Genomic DNA, 18,125 nt, shown 5'->3' with positions numbered 1-18,125 from the left:
CCTGATGTAGGCGGAAGAACGCCGGCCTGGCGAGCACATCCAAAGCACTTTGCAGCATGGGCCCCTGATGCCTGCAGGCAGCACTGCTTCTCCTGCCACCCTCTGCCCTGGCAGGTCTGCGTCCATGAGCAGGGCCTTCTGCAGGGGCCACCCTGCAAACATGCAAGGGCAATAATCCTCCATGCGCGCCTGGCTGAGGACAGAGACAGTACAGCCTGTAGTCTGGCACTCTCATACCCACCGTTCTCTGCAAGCCCCCCCACCCCGCTTTTGAAATATGATGTTCACTCACCACCTTGGATTGAGTTATTGTTGATATATGCACTATTTATTGTAGGATTTTAACCTCTAATCAATTCATTATGTTTATTCCTGTTGCAAACCGCCCTGAGCCCTGCTGGCAGGAAAGGGCAGCCTAAAAATGTATACAAACAAAGAAAATGCACATCCCTTTTCTGTGGTGGCCCCGGCCTCTTGGAGCAGCCTATCCCAGGAGGTTCGGATGAACACTCCCCCGCTCCTGGCATCCTGCAAGTTCTCTAACACAGAATGGCGCAGGAAAGGCCTTTTTAGAAAGGAAAAGGCACTGAAGACTGTTCCATGGTGTGTTTTGCTATATTATTACCTGACCTGCAGTTTTCTGCGTTGGGTTTACATTTCTTGCACAACACCCTGTTGCTAGCCTGCTGGCTGCATTTCTTGACCCTCCCCAGCTGGGGTTCTTTTCCTGTCTCAAGCACCAGTGTCCAGAGGTGGGGGGCTGGGGGCTTCCCCTTCAGCTGGCCTGCTCAGAGCCTCCTGCTGCAGAAGGCAGAAAAGCCCAGCAAGCCGAAACTGGACCCCTCGGGAGGGATACCTGCTTAGGCTCACCCCTGCCATCCCCCCCCCCGTTGCCGGTGGGGGAGAGCACTATTTTTTCCCCCCTTTCCGAATGAGTTAAATGCTCTTTAAAGGCAAGGTGTTACTCATTCAGTTTTAAGAGCATAAAAAATATAAGCAAGACAACTTACAGCATGAATGAACATTCCTAGGGAAACTGCAGTATTTTCAACGTTATGTTCATTGTTGAAATGTGAAGGATTCTGGCAGATTGTAATGTATTTGGTGACAATTTCCATATTGTCACTATTACAAAGTTTAACTTGCTTTCCAAGCGTGCCCACCCTTGGGACGGTTTCTCTTCCAAGAATACCCTTCTCTCCTCTCTTATAGAGTTGACTTTTACTGTTTCGACCCTCCCAGGTGGCAGGAATTGGTGTGTGTGGCACTGAGGTGGCAGCACAAGGGACAGGCTTTCTCCGTCATGCCCAGGATGTGAGAAGCCTGCAGGAAATGCCCAGAGTGAACCCTTCCGAGCCCCTGGAATATGAGAAATGCCTGAAATAGGCCAAATGAGACCATTTCACATGCTAACTTAGAACATGCATTTTGTTCTCCAGGCAGCAGAATCGTTTTAGGTTTGATAAGTCCTGCATGCATGCCTGTGTCTCCCCTAAATCTGCTTTTTTCTGGAAAATATGGAGAGGGGGGAATTGCTGGCCTTAGCTTTCCAATTGCACACACACAAGGCGCTTTTCTTCCTTATGGTTAGTCTCCACTAAAGGGAGCACCCTTTCCAATCCCTCCTGTAGCAGCCAGGGTCAATTGGCAAGGGAGTGTTCCTGCTGCCCACAGCAGAAACAGCTCCCCCCTCTCCTTCCTCCAGTGGGAGGCCCCCGCGGCCATCAGAGGTCTCCTCCAGCCCTGCTCAGAATAAGGTGGGGAACTTTGGGGGGTTTGTGTGCCACAGGCATCGGTGTTCTCTCTCTGACTCTCACATGCATCACGCAGACCGAGCAGCTGGCATCAGAAGTGCTTCTGGCACCCCTCAGTTCCCAGCACGTGCTTCCCTCAAGTATCTGAAAGGTCAGCTAAGGTGCGTCACCCACCCAGAAGGAAGTCCTACGAAAGGAGCGCATAAGAGCAAGACAACTCTCAGGGTGGGCACATGACATGACGACAACGAAGAAAGCTGATTTGCATAGTTCCACCATTTAATAAACTTTAATCTCTCTAGCGTTATATCCACATCCATTAAATTAAAAAAAAATCTGGCCGCAGGAATCGGCTCCTTGCTTAAATTACAAGAAATTTTTGTGCACCAAAAAGTCGTTATAGAAAAAGAGTCCCGGGCAGCCCCTGTTTTGTGCCCCCGCCGCCACCGCCCCCAACTGCAGCAGCAGCAGCAGCAGCAGTGTGTCCAGCAGGAGGGCGAGTCCAGCAGCAGCAGCAGCAGGAGGAGGAGGCCAGGCCCAGCAGAAGATTGTCTGTCGTCCAAGAGGAGACGGGCTACAAGGCACATGAGGAAAGATGGAAGCTCCAGTGACTTTGGGCAGAGGCAGGGAGGGCAGGAGGGAGGCCCGGGCTCCTCCAGAGGTGCAGCAGTCCTCCTCCCAGCCCCCCTCCCAAGGCAGCAGGGCCAGGGGCCAGGACATGCCAGGAGGAGCAGGCGGCCCCCAGCAGTGAGCGGCTGGCAGGGCAGGGGGCAGCTGAGGCTGGAGCGGGTGCCTGCCAAAGACACACCAAGGGGGGGGGGGCGTCACAAGCTCTCCAGCCTTTCCTCCCCCTCCCAATATGGCTCCTCTCCACCTTCCTTCCCCTCCAGAGGACAGGAGGTGGCCCCCTGCCTGCCCACGTCTCTCCCACCAGAAGGGGGACAGACAAACTGGTCCAGTTTAAAAACACTTTGGTGAGTTAAAACCGGAACGGGGCGACTGAGTGCCAGCTCCAGCAGCATCCATCCGCCCACAGACAGCAGGGCTCAGCTTGGCTCCAGGAGGGGGAGGGAGCAAACGGAGACTCTGGGGCCCCCCGGCCGGCCTCCCCCCGCTGTGCCGGAGGGGGGGCCCGCAGGCTCATCAAAGAGCACTCTGGTCTCTGATGAAGGCAGTCCGCTCCCCCCCTTCCTCCTCCTCCTCCTCCAGCCCCTCCTGCCAGGCGTGGGACGGAAGGCCCTTGTAGGCCACGATGCCTCCGCTCTCCAGTGAGTAGACCTTCACCCCACGGAGGCGCAGTCCCGACCGCAGCTGCAGCACGAGGAAGACGGTGACGAAGACCAGGACGATGAAGGCACAGCTCAGGCTGGCCACCAGGATGGGCAGGTGGGAGGGGGGCGTGAAGAGCGCCCCCCCGTCCTGCAGGGCGGGCGAGGCCCGGCTGCTCTGGGTCTGGTGGGAGCACGTCTGCTCCTGGACGTTGTAGTGGGCGTGGGCCGGGCAGGACAAGCACTGGCCGGGCCCGGGGCCCACGCAGGTGGCACAGGATGGGTGGCAGGGCACGCAGAGGCGGGGGCTCAGGTGCGGGTCGAGGCTGTTCTCCAGAGGTGGGGGCACGGTGCCAGGGGCGAAGGCAGGCGGGCACATCTTGAGACAGCTCTTCTGATGGAGGTAGAATCCCTCTTCACACACTGCAAGGGGGGGGACACACAGAAAGGGGGGCACAGCCCTCAGCCCCCGCACAAGGCAAGCTGGTGCATCACTTACTCCACTGAGGTGCGGAAGGCTGAAAGGGCACCCATCCACCCAACTGCCCTGCAAGGTGTCCTCACACCAGTTAGAAGCCGCCAAAGCACAACGGTGGAGACAAGGGCTCTCTCCCCACCCCCACCCCCCAATATCTATGCAGCTCCAAGGCCCTCCTGGGAGAAGGAAATCCATCACCTGGAGCCATGACTGAACCAGCCCCCTCCTCAAGGAAGGCTGCTACTCCCCTCCCCCGCCCCCAAACAAGGTGCCTGGCACAGATTTTAGAGGCTGGCTGGGCTGATACAGTTCAAATACTGCCATGTTTTAAAGAGTCTTGAGTTGGCTCGGCCTCTGAATCAGGGGGTCTGGGACCAGGCCGGGGATACAGAGGGAGGGAGAGACTTTTGGGCATGAAGCAGCCCCTCCCCTGCTCAGGGCCCTCCCTTCCTCGGAAGCACAGGGAAGAAGGGAGGGGAGCAAGCAAAACCAGGGTGGGGAGGGCACTACCCTAGGTGTCTGCAGCCCTAACAAAGACTGGAAAGCCAGCCGAACAATGACTGTTGGGCACCAGGAGTGGCACAGAGGAAATGTAGTCAGAAGGGCCCATCAAAGGAAGATCCTGTGAATTTAGGGGGAGGGGTTTGTGAGTTTCCTGCATTGTGCAGGGGGTTGGACTGGATGACCCTAGAGGTCTCTTCCAACTCTATGATTCTAGGAAGTGTTTTGCAACACCCCCAACTTCTCCTGGAGGAGTGAGACAGCCTTCCAACCCAGCCACCCACAAGGACAGCAACAGAGGTGCGAGTGGGGGGGCCTCTGCAGCCTACTCCGCTTCCCCCAGCCGTTCTGGAGGGGACAGGAGGGCCTCAGCACTTACCCACGCAAGCCTGGCCGGTAGCCAGTGTTTTGCAGCCGCTGCTCTCAAACTGGTTGGGGAGGCTGGGGGGGTCCGTGGCTGTCCCGTACAGCACCAGCGTGAACTTGGTGAGGGTCCCTGTGGCCAGAACGAGGGGGGGGGGTGAGGCAGGCAGGAGGACTGCCACCCCCCCTTCACCAGAGTCCTCCTTGCTGCCACACAACTGGCCTTCTTCCAGGCCTGAGGTGGGGAGGGCCACAAAGCAGCTCCCCAAGAGGAGTCCAAGAGGAAAACCTCCGCCTGGAAGGTGGCAGGTTTGGGGCCCCCGGCCCAAGTGCCCTCAAAGAAAGGGGGCAGCGGCAGCCCTCCAGAGCTAGAGGCTGTGGGTGCTCTGGGCTGAGGGAGGGGCCCATCACCCAAGGGCGGCGGGGCCGTAGCACCCCCCCCCCCCGGCCCAGCTGGCTGGCTCTTCCTCCCACCCCCAAAGGCCAGGAACAGGCCCGACAGGCTCTTGCCCGAGCCGCCTCTCCCCTGCTGCCCACTCTGCCCTGCAGCCTCCTCCACACGGATTAGAGCAGGCAAGGTTGAGCCAGCTGCAGGGGGCGGGGAGCAGGGCGGGAGGGCGCAGCCGCCCAGAGAGAGTGGCACTGCTGGGAACAGGGAATGCAAAGGGGAGAAGGCGGACAACCAGTACCGTAGTTATTGGCGCCGCTGGTGTTTTCTATCTCCAGCCCCCAGTCCCCCACTGGGTCCTCGTCCCAGGAATGCGTTGTCATGAAGGCCCAGTCGTTGAAGCCGTCAGCTGAGTAGTCATGGGGCCTGGCCGGGGGGCAGAAGAGAATGGGGAGGGGGGCTGAGAGGCTGCGGGGCCGAGAGGCCTCCATTGCAGGGGGAGGGGGGAGGCCTGGCCTACCTGGCAGCCAGGAGCGTGGAGCGGGTGCCCGCGGGACTGATGAGGTGGATGGCCAGGTCCCCTCGCCGGTTGTAGGACAGTGTGAGGCGGGCCTGCACGTGCTCCAGCCGGCTGATGTAGCTGGCCTTCCCCCGGCAGGCCTCCACCCGCTGGCGCACCTCCAGCCGCTTCCCGATGTCTCTGCAACACACCAGCAAGCACGGCCCGTCAAGGAAGGGGCCACAGACCAGACCTCTCCCAGGCCCCGGAAAGGGAGTCCCTGGAGTCACAAGGGCAGCGGCCGCCACACGGCCCAGGCCTTCCCCCCACCCTGACCCACAGCAGCAGCCGTCCCTGGGGGCAGCCCTCTGCAGGGCACAAAACTCCTCCTCCTCCTCCTGCAAACTGAACATCCCAGCAGAGGAGGATGGCGGAAGATGGCAGCCACCGGCCCTCCCGGGGCCTCTGTCCCCAGCCCTGACTCCCCCACCCTCTCCTTCCCCTCTGCCCGGTCTGGGGCTGGACAATGGAGGAAACCCCCCCACCCCCACCCCGTGTGCCCCCTTGGGACTCACTTGGGCTCCACGAGGATGTCCACCACGCACTTCCGCTGGGGGCCCACCGAGGTCCAGTTCTTGGCCAGCGCCACCATGGCCCCAGCGTCCAAGAGGCCGTAGCCATAGGAGTGGCTGACTGCAAGGACATGGGCAGAGGTCAGGCCTGCAGCCTCCCACCCCCCCAGCCCCGGCCCTGGGGGCAGCCAGGCCAGCTTACCTTTCCGGCCCACCCCGTTAAGGGCCCAGTCATTGGTGTTGAGGTGGGCGGGCTTTGAGGTCCTCACCACCAGGTGCTGCATGTCCCTCCAGGTGAGGTTCTTGCTACAGGGAGGGAGGGAAAGAAGGAGGTTACCGGGGGGGGGGGTGACCCCTCTGGCCTCCAGCCAGCCCTGAAGAGCCCCCTCCCCCGAGGCCCCCCCTCCCCCTCTTACTTCGCTTCGAGGGCCAGGGCGATGATGCCAGCGGCCAGGGGGGCGGAGGCCGAGGTGCCCGTGTGCGATTCCGTGCACTTCTGCCGCAGGTCCGTGGTCACCTGCGGAGGGAGGCGGGGAGGGGAGGGGGTGAGGCAGGGCTGCTGCTGTTCTGGGAGCCCCTGCCCCCTCCCTGGCCCGGGAGGACTCACGATCTGCTTCTCGTTCTGGCTGCCGCTGCTGTAGGTGGTGGCCAGGGTGGAGGAGCAGGCCTCGCTGTACCAGGGCACGTTCCCCGCCTGGGTGGTGCTGCTGATGGAGAGGGTGTAGATGCTGTTGGTGTAGCCGTCGCAGTTGCAGCTGTCGTGCTCCCGGCCGCCATTCCCCGAGGCCCACACAAAGATGGAGCCCAGCCCATTGCGCCCCTGCAAGGAAGGAAGGAAGAAAGAAGAGGCAGCTGTGCTGAGGGGGCAGCCCCACGGCACCCCTCCCCAGAGCCGCCCACCCACCTACCTGGCTGACACCTCGGTAGAAGGCCTCTTCGGCCAGATGGGCGGGGCCATCCACCGTCTTGCCGTCGTCCTCGGGGCCCCAGCTGGCGCTGTAGATGTGGATGTGGTTGGGGTTGAGGCCCAAGGACTGGGCTTCCACAGCGTCCGTCACCTCCCCATCCAGCATGCGCACCCCTAGCCAAGAAAGAGGCAGGTCTCAGAGGCAAAGGCCCACCCACTTCTCCCTGCTCCATGGGACAAGCAGAGCCGGGGCCGCATTCCGCAAAGACCTGTCACTAACGCAGAATAGACACCCCCCCCCTCAGTGGGCAGGCCCTGCAGGCTGCTTACCTCCAATCCTGGCATTGTATGCCACTCCCACGGCACAGATGCCATTGTTGGCCACAGCGGCCACTTCACCCGCACACCGCGTGCCGTGCCTGGAGCAGGACAGAGCGACAAGGACGTGAGCTGGACAGCTGGCTCCCCCCCCCATGGCCTGGCCAACAGCAGCTCTGTCTCTTGCAGCACTCAGGGGCATGCAGGCCAAGCACCCATTCTGGGTCCCGCCCACCTGCTTCCTCCCCACTCCATCAGCAAGGCCCCCACAGCCCCCCAGACACACCCACCTGTTGTCATTCATCTGGGTGTAGCGCGGCTGGGGATCCGAATCCTGGTCGTTGACATCGAAGCTGGCCGCAGGATCCTGCAGAGAGAGGAGGTCAAGCACCGCCCTCCTTCCCCCAGAGCTATTGGGGACCCCCCCCCCAATTCAGCTCTATACAGGAAAAGCCCTAATGCAGGTTTGTCAGCCCCGCCTGGTGACACCAAGCACAGCCTCGGGCCCCTCCACACACTCCCATTCTGGCCAACTCGGGCCTTTAGTTTCCTGGAGTCCTGTGGCCTGGCCTCCACGGGGGGCGGGGGGGGACTGCTGAGCCCCTCCTCCCCACCACAAGCCATGCAGCTCCCAGGAAAAGCAGAGGTGCCCCCAGAGCCCTGTGCTGCCCCCCTCCCCACCCACTCACGTAATTGGCTTCTAGATCCGGGTGGTTCTTCTCAATGCCATCGTCTAAGATGGAGACCACGATGCCTCGCCCGGTGCAGCCCTGCCGCCAGGCCTCCCGCACATTCAGGTCTCGCTGGTTCCCGTTAGACTGCAGGGAAAGGCCGCAGAGCCCCGTCAGCCCCCACAACCTTCAGACCGTGGCTCCATTGCCCTTTGCTCGGCCTGCCTGCCCCCAAGAGCGCAAAGGCTCTTCTTCTCAGGAGAGACAGAGATGGTGGCGGGTGGCAGTCTGCCCACCCCAGCCAGAAAGAGCCTCCCCACTGGCTCCCCCCCCCCCCCAGGGCCATGCAGGGCCTGACCCAGTTGCCACTGTGGTGCTTCTGCTCCCCCCTGCCTCCTCGTTCTCAGCAGTGCCCCTTCAAAGCAGGGAAGAGCCGCCCGAGGGCCCCCTCGGGACAGGCCAAGGCCCCCTCTTCAGCTGCAACAGAGGAAGCCAAGGGAGGGCAGGGCTTGGCTCAGGAGTTGGCACAAGCTCAGGGGATGAGGGCACAGGGCCGAGGGATTACGGTCCCCTCCTGGGGTTCACCCAGAACAGATCGCCAGGAGAACCTGCAGCCCACCTGCACTTACCAGGTACCACTGCTGCGGGAACTTGGGGTCCGTCGGCTCCAGGAACAGGTCTCTTTTCTCCGCCTCTTGCCACCTGCTGCTCCAGCCAGTGCACCTGAGACAATGGGCAGGGGAGGGAGAAGGAAGAAGGTGCCTATGAGCAGATGGGCAGCCTCTCCGGGGGCAGGGGAGGAGAGGGGCTGCTCCCCCCAGCCTTTGGGGGCACGAGCTTCCTGGGGCTTGGGTGGCACTGCCGAGGAGAAGGCCAGCTGGGGACTCCCCCCACCCCCCAACTGCAAGAGCCGGGCCCAGCAGCATCTCAGCAGCCTCCTCCAGGAGCCCCCGGCCTCCACGGCAGCCACAGCCAAGCCCGGACCCCAGCCCTTCTGGACAGCCTCCCCCCCCCCCACCCGCGGTCTCTTTGACTCTTCCAGCAGCCCGGGGCTGGAGCCCCTCTAGGGCAGGAGAAAAGGAGAGAAGATGGAGGCCAGGCACTGGACAGGAGCTGGCCCACCCCCTGTGGCTTCCCAAGAAAGCCGTGCCCACCCTGCCCAGTGGCTTCAAAAGCAGCCAGACAGAACCTCTCAGCAAGACTGGGTAGGGGCACCCAAAGCCAACAGGTGGCCCCTCCAGGATGCTCCATGCAGGGCTGGGAGCCGAGAGCAAAGGCCTGGCAGGTGAGGAAGGAAGGAAGGAAGGAAGGGAAGGAAGGAAGGAAGGAAGGAAGGAAGGAAGGAAGGAAGGAAGGAAGGAAGGAAGGAAGGAAGGAAGAAGGAAGGAAGAAGGAAGGAAGGAAGGAAGGAAGGAAGGAAGGAAGGAAGGAAGGGGGCCCCCTCCTCTCCGAGGGGCAGAGGCTGGGGCCAGACACAAAGACCAGAAGCCACACACACCCCCCACTTGCTGACCCACTTACCTCGGGCTCCCTGCTCAAGGAGCTGTGCCAGGCTCTGTGGGGGGAGAGCGACCCGCTTTGCCACAGCTCGGTGGCACAGGAGGTAATAGTCATCCAAGATCTGGAGGGAGAGAGAGAGGGGGCGCAGTCAGAGACGCCCATCGAGACCAAGAGGCAGGCTGCTCCATGGGCGGACTGAGGCTGGAAGCCTCCTGGCCTATCCAAAGGCCTTCCTGGACCTGGGCCCGGTCCCCCTGCTCAGCTGAATGCAGGAAGGGCAGCGGCTGCTCCCATGCGATTTCCATCTCCCAGGAGGGGTGGCCCCCACCCTCCCAGGGGGCACCCGATTTGGCCCCCAGGCTGTGCCCCAAGTAACAGCCTCTGGTGGCCGAAGGGGTGTGCCGGCCCAGCTAAGCCCCCCTTCCCAGCAGGCTGCAGGGACTGAGACAGCTCCTCTGCTCTCCAAAGAAGATCCCAGCGACAGACCCCCAAGGAGCAGCAGCAGGGGCCCCCCAAGGGAACTGGTTGGAGGGGAGATGGCCAACTGCCGCACAGCACCCTGCCGCCGCCCCCCCTCAAACTCTCGCCCCTGCCTCCTCCAACAGACACCACTGGCGCTTCTGGGGCGGCCTCTGCTGCAGTGTAGATAGAGGAAGACGACGACACTGGATTTATATCCCACCCTCCACTCAAGAGTCTCAGCGGCTCACAATCTCCTTTATCTTCCTCCCCCACAACAGACACCCTGTGAGGTGGGTGGGCCTGAGAGGGCTCTCCCAGAAGCTGCCCTTTCAAGGACAAGCACTGCAAGAGCCTGCTGGCTGACCCAAGGCCATTCCAGCAGCTGCAAGTGGAGGAGTGGGGAATCAAACCCGGTTCTCCCAGATAAGAGAGCTCTGGCTGACCCAAGGCCATTCCAGCAAGCTGCAATTGGAGGAGTGGGGAATCAAACCCGTTCTCCCAGATAAGAGAGCTCTGGCTGACCCAAGGCCATTCCAGCAGCTGCAAGTGAGGAGTGGGGAATCAAACCCGGTTCTCCCAGATAAGAGAGCTCTGGCTGACCCAAGGCCATTCCAGCAGCTGCAAGTGGAGGAGTGGGGAATCAAACCCGGTTCTCCCAGATAAGAGAGCTCTGGCTGACCCAACGCCATTCAGCAGGTGCAAGTGGAGGAGTGGGGAATCAAACCCGGTTCTCCCAGATAAGAGAGCTCTGGCTGACCCAAGGCCATTCCAGCAGGTGCAAGTGGAGGAGTGGGAATCAAACCCGTTCTCCCAGATAAGAGAGCTCTGGCTGACCCAAGGGCCATTCCAGCAGCTGCAAGTGGAGGAGTGGGGAATCAAACCCGGTTCTCCCAGATAAGAGAGCTCTGGCTGACCCAAGGCCATTCCAGCAGCTGCAATTGGAGGAGTGGGGAATCAAACCCGGTTCTCCCAGATAAGAGAGCTCTGGCTGACCCAAGGCCATTCCAGCAGCTGCAAGTGGAGGAGTGGGGAATCAAACCCGGTTCTCCCAGATAAGAGAGCTCTGGCTGACCCAAGGCCATTCCAGCAGCTGCAATTGGAGGAGTGGGGAATCAAACCCGGTTCTCCCAGATAAGAGAGCTCTGGCTGACCCAAGGCCATTCCAGCAGCTGCAAGTGAAGGAGTGGGGAATCAAACCCGGTTCTCCCAGATAAGAGAGCTCTGGCTGACCCAAGGCCATTCCAGCAGCTGCAAGTGGAGGAGTGGGGAATCAAACCCGGTTCTCCCAGATAGAGAGCTCTGGCTGACCCAACGCCATTCCAGCAGGTGCAAGTGGAGGAGTGGGGAATCAAACCCGGTTCTCCCAGATAAGAGAGCTCTGGCTGACCCAAGGCCATTCCAGCAGGTGCAAGTGGAGGAGTGGGGAATCAAACCCGGTTCTCCCAGATAAGAGAGCTCTGGCTGACCCAAGGCCATTCCAGCAGCTGCAAGTGGAGGAGTGGGGAATCAAACCCGGTTCTCCCAGATAAGAGAGCTCTGCTGACCCAACGCCATTCCAGCAGGTGCAAGTGGAGGAGTGGGGAATCAAACCCGGTTCTCCCAGATAAGAGAGCTCTGGCTGACCCAAGGCCATTCCAGCAGCTGCAAGTGGAGGAGTGGGAATCAAACCCGGTTCTCCAGATAAGAGAGCTCTGGCTGACCCAAGGCCATTCCAGCAGCTGCAAGTGGAGGAGTGGGGAATCAAACCCGGTTCTCCCAGATAAGAGAGCTCTGGCTGACCCAACGCCATTCCAGCAGGTGCAAGTGGAGAGTGGGGAATCAAACCCGGTTCTCCCAGATAAGAGAGCTCTGGCTGACCCAAGGCCATTCCAGCAGGTGCAAGTGGAGGAGTGGGGAATCAAACCCGTTCTCCCAGATAAGAGAGCTCTGCTGACCCAAGCCATTCCAGCAGCTGCAAGTGAGGAGTGGGGAATCAAACCCGGTTCTCCCAGATAAGAGAGCTCTGGCTGACCCAAGGCCATTCCAGCAGCTGCAATTGGAGGAGTGGGGAATCAAACCCGGTTCTCCCAGATAAGAGAGCTCTGGCTGACCCCAAGGCCATTCCAGCAGCTGCAAGTGGAGGAGTGGGGAATCAAACCCGGTTCTCCCAGATAAGAGAGCTCTGGCTGACCCAAGGCCATTCCAGCAGCTGCAATTGGAGGAGTGGGAATCAAACCCGGTTCTCCCAGATAGAGAGCTCTGGCTGACCCAAGGCCATTCCAGCAGCTGCAAGTGAAGAGTGGGGAATCAAACCCGGTTCTCCCAGATAAGAGAGCTCTGGCTGACCAAGGCCATTCCAGCAGCTGCAAGTGGAGGAGTGGGGAATCAAACCCGGTTCTCCCAGATAAGAGAGCTCTGGCTGACCCAACGCCATTCCAGCAGGTGCAAGTGGAGAGTGGGGAATCAAACCCGGTTCTCCCAGATAAGAGAGCTCTGGCTGACCCAAGGCCATTCCAGCAGGTGCAAGTGGAGGAGTGGGGAATCAAACCCGTTCTCCCAGATAAGAGAGCTCTGGCTGACCCAAGGCCATTCCAGCAGCTGCAAGTGGAGGAGTGGGGAATCAAACCCGGTTCTCCCAGATAAGAGAGCTCTGGCTGACCCAACGCCATTCCAGCAGGTGCAAGTGGAGGAGTGGGGAATCAAACCCGGTTCTCCAGATAAGAGAGCTCTGGCTGACCCAAGGCCATTCCAGCAGGTGCAAGTGGAGGAGTGGGGAATCAAACCCGGTTCTCCCAGATAAGAGAGCTATGCTGACCCAAGGCCATTCCAGCAGCTGCAAGTGGAGGAGTGGGGAATCAAACCCGGTTCTCCCAGATAAGAGAGCTCTGGCTGACCCAACGCCATTCAGCAGGTGCAAGTGGAGGAGTGGGGAATCAAACCCGGTTCTCCCAGATAAGAGAGCTATGGCTGACCCAAGGCCATTCCAGCAGGTGCAAGTGGAGGAGTGGGGAATCAAACCCGGTTCTCCCAGATAAGAGAGCTCTGGCTGACCCAAGGCCATTCCAGCAGCTGCAAGTGGAGGAGTGGGGAATCAACCCGGTTCTCCCAGATAAGAGAGCTCTGGCTGACCCAACGCCATTACCAGCAGGTGCAAGTGGAGGAGTGGGGAATCAAACCCGGTTCTCCCAGATAAGAGAGCTCTGGCTGACCCAAGGCCATTCCAGCAGGTGCAAGTGGAGGAGTGGGGAATCAAACCGGTTCTCCCAGATAAGAGAGCTATGGCTGACCCAAAGGCCATTCCAGCAGCTGCAAGTGGAGGAGTGGGGAATCAAACCCGGTTCTCCCAGATAAGAGAGCTCTGGCTGACCCAACGCCATTCCAGCAGGTGCAAGTGGAGGAGTGGGGAATCAAACCCGGTTCTCCCAGATAAGAGAGCTCTGGCTGACCCAAGGCCATTCCAGCAGGTGCAAGTGGAGGAGTGGGGAATCAAACCCGGTTCTCCCAGATAAGAGAGCTATGGCTGACCCAAGGCCATTCCAGCAGGTGCAAGTGGAGGAGTGGGGAATCAAACCCGTTCTCCCAGATAAGAGAGCTCTGGCTGACCCAAGGCCATTCCAGCAGCTGCAAGTGGAGGAGTGGGGAATCAAACCCGGTTCTCCAGATAAGAGAGCTCTGGCTGACCCAAGGCCATTCCAGCAGCTGCAAGTGGAGGAGTGGGGGATCAAACCCGGTTCTCCCAGGTAAGCCAACTTCACCACTACACCAAACTGGCTCTCCATAAGGCCTCCCCAGAAGCCTCCTGAAAATCCTCCTGCCCCCCCTTCCTGCGCCCCACACAGAAAGAATCAGGGCTGCCCCTGAACCAACTGGCTGAGGCAATGCCAACAGGCTCCAGGAGGGGGAGGAGGAGGAGACGATGGGGACAGCCACAACCAAGAGAAAAAAAGAAAGATTTCAAAAGCCCAAAGGTGAGCTGGGCCAGGGATCTTTCCCCCAGCCCCCTCCCCTGCACAGGAGGGCCTCCAAGGGCCCAGAAAACAGCCAGCCCTGGAGCAGCAGTTCCCACCCCCCCTGCCAGCCCCCAGACCTTTCCAAAATACAAAAATACAAAAATTGTGCAACAAATACTCTTAACTGGTGTAAATAAAGTTCTATTATAATGAAATGAACAGCCTACAACAGTGGGCATACATTCATACAGTATAAATAGAAATAGAAAACAACAGTCTCAAAACAATATTCCAAGGAGGACCCCACACAGTCACAGAGAGTTTCAAAATGAGTACAATGACTCAAAAATAAAGTTCCACAGGAGTCCCTCCGTTGTTTGTTGACTTCTGAAGGACAAATTCTAGCCTTCACGCAAACCCCGGATTTGATTGCGTTCCGCTGCTCCTGCAGCTTCCTCGTAAGTCAACTGTAAACAACAAAAGTGACCGATAAAAACCACCCTAACCCAAGTGATTTTAAACAAAAACATACAGTTGACTTACGAGAAGCTGCAGGAGCAGCGGAACGCAATCAAATCCGGGGTTTGCGTGAAGGCTAGAATTTGTCCTTCAGAAGTCAACAAACAACGGAGGGACTCCTGTGGAACTTTATTTTTGAGTCATTGTACTCAATTTGAAAACTCTGTGACTGTGTGGGGTCCTCCTTGGAATTTGTTTTGAGACTGTTGTTTTCTATTTCTATTTATTACTGTATGAATGTATGCCCACTGTTGTAGGCTGTTCATTTCATTATAATAGAACTTTATTTACACCAGTTAAGAGTATTTGTGCACAATATTTGTATTTTTGTATTTTTGTATTTCATATATTGTGCTGCCACTGTTCTTTTGCCAGACCTTTCCAAGCAAGAGGCCCTAAAGGAAGACACAAACAGCCACCCCAACTTCAGAGCAAGGAAGGCAATCCTCTCTCCTGCCCCCCACAGCCCAGATCTCACACAAAATACACCCCGCTGCTCAGTCCATGCCCCGAGGAGGAGGAAGAGCCCATGGGGTGCCGGGGCAAGGGAACTGCCCCCCCCCACATACACACGGGGAGAAGAAGGGCCAGGGCCCTTTCTGCCGGCCTCAGCCTTCTCCTAAGAAGAAAAAGCCCAGCAGCCCTCCCTTCAAAGGCTGCCCCCCTCTGACCCAGCCCCACCCCAGGGAGCAGAAAAGGGCCCCCTGCCCGCACAAGGAGAGTGGCTGCCCCCCAAGCACTTGCCGCCGCTGCTGCTGCTGCTTCCAGGAACCAGAGAGGGCAGCAGTGGAGGTGCTCAAAGGACCTCTGCCCACCCCCGGCAGAGTGGGGCGGGGGAGACAAAGCCTCTCCCCACAAGCTGGCAGCTGCTGCCACCCCAGGAGCTCAGGTCAAGGCAGGCCACGCTTCACTCACCACCACCTCTTCCCTGGGGGGCTTCCGATCTGGCTGTGGGGTAGGGGGAAGCGGCGGGGGGTGGGGCAGGCAGCTCCTGAGGCAATGAGGCAGAAATGGGAGGGGGCACCTGGGCAGGCTCTGGACTGCTGGGGCAACAGGCAAGAGAGCCAGGCCGTGGCCACAGCAGGCCAAATCTGGTCCCTTCCCCCACTCTGCCCCTCCAGAGCAGAAGGAGAAAGCAGGGCCCCGCCTCTCCCCTCTGAGCCGAGGGAGGGAGGGGCAGAAGGGGAGGCGACATTGGTACACATTCCCCCCCCCCTCGCTAAGTGACCAGAGGGGCGGCGCTCATTGACTGCAAAATCTCCTTGAATGGGGACGTTAGTCCTGGATCAATTCTTATCCGTGTTGCAGAAAACAGAACGTTTTGAACTTGAAGATGCCATCCTTTGAAAAAGCTTCCAGTGCGACGAGGGTGTGATTGGGGCTGGCCAGCCCACTGGATGAAACCTTTGCAAGTTTTGGACTTTGAAATGACATTCTTAACTTCTGGTTTAAACTACATGAAGCTACACTGATTGGTTTTCAGACCAGTTTGAAATTTATGACTGCAATCACAATTCTACAGAAGAATTGCCATGACATGGAAAGACTTTGTAGAAACTTGGACTTGTAACTGAGGTGTTTTCCTGGTCCACCATTAGCCCGTGGTTTGCCCATGTTGCTTTGAATTAACAGGAAACGAGGTTGTCTTTTGTAAATTCAAAAGTGGTTTGCTTGATGTCATTTAATTGGATCACTGACCTTGCACTCAGTTATTTCTTGTCTTTGTAACCTCTTCTGAGTGTCTCTCACGTTCCTGATGCTTCTCAAGGCACCCCAGCCCGAGGCTGCCTGCCAGCTGGCCAATAAAACACATGGCCTTTTTAGTGGGGAGGGGAGCTTTTCGGCTCTATGCCCCACCAAGGGCCCTCCCCAACTGCCAGAATCCCAAGGTCCCTTCTCTAAACTCCAGGAATTCCCCACCAGGAGTTGGCAAGCCTACATCCCTGCCCACCACTCCCCCACGACCTCCCCGTCCAGCACCCGACCCAAGCAGACCGAATGGAGGGTCAGGTGACCAGGAGGCTGATACCAGCCCTGCAGGGGAAACACGAGCTAGGCCTTTGAGCGCAGGCCGCTCCAGAAAGAAGGCTGGTCTTTGCCCCGGAAGACACCTGAGAAGGGGGGAGGAGGGGGGGGAGCAAACTGGCAAGGCAAACAGACAAAGCTGCTTCCCGCCTGGGGCTGCCACATCAGCGGGGGGGGGGGGGGCACATTCTGCTGAGTGAACAACCACTCTGCCCCCTTCTTACTGGGCAAAAGGGGGCATTTGGGGAAACACAAACATAGGCAATACTTAGTTATCGAGCCTAAACTTTTTTTCTTTCTCACCATAAAAAGCGTCATTTATAACTTTGTTAGCATAGATAATTGTGCTCTTTGGCAGAATTATGAAAATGACTTTGATTTCTACAACCAACATTCTGAGCATGCCCACAACTAAAGGAAGAAGAGGTTGCAAACTGCTGGACTTTCCACTACATTAGCAGGAAAGTATTACTTTTTATCATTTGAGAGGTAGGAAAAAACAAAAGCTTAAACTCAAAACCCAGGGAATTTTGTAGGGATGGCAGGTCTTATCTGCCCAGAAACCACCTCATGCAGGAACAACCAGCATGCAGCTTATTCGAGTGCCAACTCTGTAAGACTGACAACACTGAAATTCAATGATGTTTTACCATCATATGCATATGAATTGTGAAAAATTAGTCACATCTGAGCAATAAATATGCTGTAGCGATAATCACCTCCTAATACTGAGGACTGAATGTTTTACGCAAGGCATCCTGTGCATAGCGAGTGATTTGTCAAAAAATGTTTCTAAAAGAAAATATGTTGTGGAGTTTTTTCTCCAGTGCTCCCCAAAATGTCGATTTTTCCGTTAGTAAAATGGGGGGAAGTTATCTGACCCCTCTTGCCTCCCTATCTCCAGTCAGGTCTGCGTGCCAGCTCAAGCACATCCACCCCCGCTCTCTCCGCCCCCCCCCCCCCGATAATGAACCAAACACAGACAGTGTCTGGAGAAAAAGCAGGCCCTGCCTTGCCTCTTTCCCATCCCCACTGGCATCATCCTGACGCAGCCCTGCCCATTGCGGGCACTGAAGCCCAGGTGAGTCCCCCTGCATCTCCCAATGATGTTTCCTGATTGGAGTGCCAAAAAGGCATCACAGTGCCACATCTGCGAGGCAGCTGCTGAACTACTCTTAGAGTGAAAACAATGGGTTCAGCCGGGCCCTTTGTGCCAGTCCATCTAAATCCATTCTTGCGAGTCCCACCCTCTGCTGCTGACAGGAGCGGCTCCCTTCCTTCAGGCCCCCCCAGCCCAGCCTCATCTTCTCCAGACTGAACCCTGCCCGGTCCTTCAGCCTCTCCTCAGAGGGCTTGAAGAATTCTCTACCTGCAGCAACCGCCCCTGTCAGTCACACGTGGCCACGGTCCACTCTTGGCCAAGGAGGTCCTTTACGCCCAGCAAGAACTCCCCCCACCCATCCAGCCTCCTTCACTGCACACCCAGCCCTGGCGCTACTCGCGTCCCCAAGAAGCGGGACTCACCGGGCCGAAGTTCACAAAGCCATGCTTGCGGGCCAGCCTTTCCACTTCCTTTGGCCCGGCAGGGACCCGTACAGCCCAGGTGTTGGTGTAGAGGTGCTGGCCCCACCACGCCCCCGACCAGGAGTTCCAGAGCCAGCACAAAAGTCCACAGCAAGAGCAAGCAAAGGTGGCCTCAGATCCATGAAAGCCAGGAGCAGGTGGGGGGAGGAAGGCCGGGAAGCTCAGAGGGGACCCTTGCTCCGTCTAGCAAGGCCCCAGTCAGTCCGAGGTAGCATGTGGCAGGAGATCAGGCAGGCAGCAGGAGGGGAGGAAAAAGCCGGAGCCTCTCAGCGCCAGGTCACCTGCACGGCACCTGGGGGCGAAAGCACACATCAGACTCTGCATCCAGTCCATCTCCTATCAGAATAAGCTGCCCTGACTCTGGACAGGCCCTCCCAAGGCACATGC

The 18,125-nt window shown here is 58.4% G+C and overlaps 1 protein-coding gene across 1 annotated transcript; it reads right to left on the bottom strand.

Moving 5' to 3' along the window:
- Nucleotides 1-2,015: 2,015 nt before the first annotated feature.
- Nucleotides 2,016-17,860, bottom strand: FURIN (furin, paired basic amino acid cleaving enzyme). Its single transcript, XM_060259965.1, is given in 19 exon segments — nt 2,016-3,445; nt 4,381-4,497; nt 5,054-5,178; nt 5,273-5,452; nt 5,827-5,944; nt 6,026-6,129; nt 6,240-6,340; nt 6,431-6,643; nt 6,732-6,904; nt 7,061-7,149; nt 7,339-7,415; nt 7,738-7,866; nt 8,349-8,412; nt 8,414-8,442; nt 9,241-9,291; nt 9,293-9,340; nt 17,679-17,780; nt 17,782-17,838; nt 17,840-17,860. Coding segments are annotated over 19 exon segments (2,346 nt in total). The 3' UTR covers nt 2,016-2,897.
- Between the last annotated feature and the right edge of the window lie 265 nt (nt 17,861-18,125).

The sequence above is a fragment of the Heteronotia binoei genome, chromosome 19 (assembly GCF_032191835.1).
Source record: "Heteronotia binoei isolate CCM8104 ecotype False Entrance Well chromosome 19, APGP_CSIRO_Hbin_v1, whole genome shotgun sequence".
Classification (NCBI taxonomy): Eukaryota; Metazoa; Chordata; class Lepidosauria; order Squamata; family Gekkonidae; genus Heteronotia; species Heteronotia binoei.
This window is presented reverse-complemented; position numbering and strand designations above follow the sequence as displayed.